General features: G+C 59.3%; 1 protein-coding gene across 1 annotated transcript in view; it reads right to left on the bottom strand.

Moving 5' to 3' along the window:
• LOC107307355 (complement C3-like) overlaps positions 1–1706 on the bottom strand; it is a 6852-nt gene that overhangs the window by 2245 nt on the left and 2901 nt on the right. Inside the window, exon 3 of the mRNA XM_015850852.1 lies at positions 250–385. Coding sequence (XP_015706338.1) covers positions 250–385 — 136 coding nt within the window. The remainder of the gene's footprint in view (positions 1–249; positions 386–1706) is intronic.

Below are 1706 nucleotides of genomic sequence, written 5' to 3'. Positions count from 1 at the left end.
GTCCCCATATCCCCATATCCCCATAGTCCCCATATCCCCATATCCCCATATCCCCATATCCCCATATCCCCATAGTCCCCATATCCCCATATCCCCAGTCCCCATAGTCCCCATATCCCCATAGTCCCCATAGTCCCCATATCCCCATATTCCCCATACTCCCCATATCCCCATATCCCCATACTCCCCATATCCCCATATCCCCATACTCCCTATACCCCCATATCCCCCTATTCCCCCCGTCCCTACCGGCTGCCGGTGACCCACAGATCAGACGCCAGCCCCCACACCAGGTAGTCCTGCCCCATCTGGAGGCTCAGCGCGTCGCGACATTGCTTGTGGCTCACGAACGTCCGGTTGCTCCCACTCGGGTCCTCGTCGGTTCCTGCCCCACAGAGAGGGGGGGACAAAGGGGACATCAGACCCCATTGTGCTCACCAGGCCTGGGTGGCACCACATGGGTGACCCCAAAACACCCTTGGGTGCCCCCAATGCAACTGGGTGACACCGAACCTCATGGTGTCTCCAACTCACCTGGGTGACACCATGGTGTCCTCAATGCAACTGGGTGACTCCAAACCTTATGGGGTCCCCAAGGACCCTTGGGTGCCCCCAACCCAACCAGGTGACACCATGTTGTCCCTAAGGACCCTTGGGTGTCCCCAATGCAACTGGGTGACCCCAAAACCCCCTTGGGTGTCCCCAACGCAACGGGGTGACACCGAACCTCATGGTGTCTCCAACTCACCTGGGTGACACCATGGTGTCCCCAATGCAACTGGGTGACACCAAACCTCACGGTGTCCCTAAGGACCCTTGGGTGCCCCCAACCCATTTTGGGTGACCCCATGGTGTCCCTAAGGACCCTTGGGTGTCCCCAATGCAACTGGGTGACTCCATGGTGTCCCTAAGGACCCTTGGGTGCCCCCAACCCAACTGGGTGACCCCATGGTGTCCCTAAGGACCCTTGGGTGCCCCCAACCCAACTGGGTGACACCATGTTGTCCCTAAGGACCCTTGGGTGCCCGAACCCAACTGGGTGACTCCATGGTTTCCCTAAGGACCCTTGGGTGCCCCCAACCCACCTGGGTGACCCCAAACCTCACGGTGTCCCTAAGGACCCTTGGGTGCCTCCAACCCAACTGGGTGACACCATGTTGTCCCTAAGGACCCTTGGGTGACCCCAAACCTCACAGTGTCCCCATGAACCCTTGGGTGCCCCCAACCCATTTTGGGTGACACCATGTTGTCCCTAAGGACCCTTGGGTGTCCCCAACCCAACGGGGTGACCCCAAACCTCACGGTGTCCCCAAGGACCCTTGGGTGTCCCCAACCCACCTGGGTGACTCCATGGTGTCCCTAAGGACCCTTGGGTGTCCCCAACCCAACCGGGTGACACCATGTTGTCCCTAAGGACCCTTGGGTGACACCAAACCTCACAGTGTCCCTAAGGACCCTTGGGTGCCCCCAACCCAACTGGGTGACCCCAAACCTCATGGTGTCTCCAACTCACCTGGGTGACACCATGGTGTCCCTAAGGACCCTTGGGTGACATCAAACCTCACGGTGTCCCCAAGGACCCTTGGGTGTCCCCATCCCAACTGGGTGACTCCAAACCTCATGGTGTCCCTAAGCACCCTTGGTTGACACTGAACTTCATACTGTCCCCTACCCCCCTTGGGTGTCCCCAACCCATTTTGGGTGAC

The sequence above is a fragment of the Coturnix japonica genome, unplaced genomic scaffold, assembly GCF_001577835.2.
Source record: "Coturnix japonica isolate 7356 unplaced genomic scaffold, Coturnix japonica 2.1 chrUnrandom558, whole genome shotgun sequence".
Taxonomy (NCBI): Eukaryota; Metazoa; Chordata; class Aves; order Galliformes; family Phasianidae; genus Coturnix; species Coturnix japonica.
This window is presented reverse-complemented; position numbering and strand designations above follow the sequence as displayed.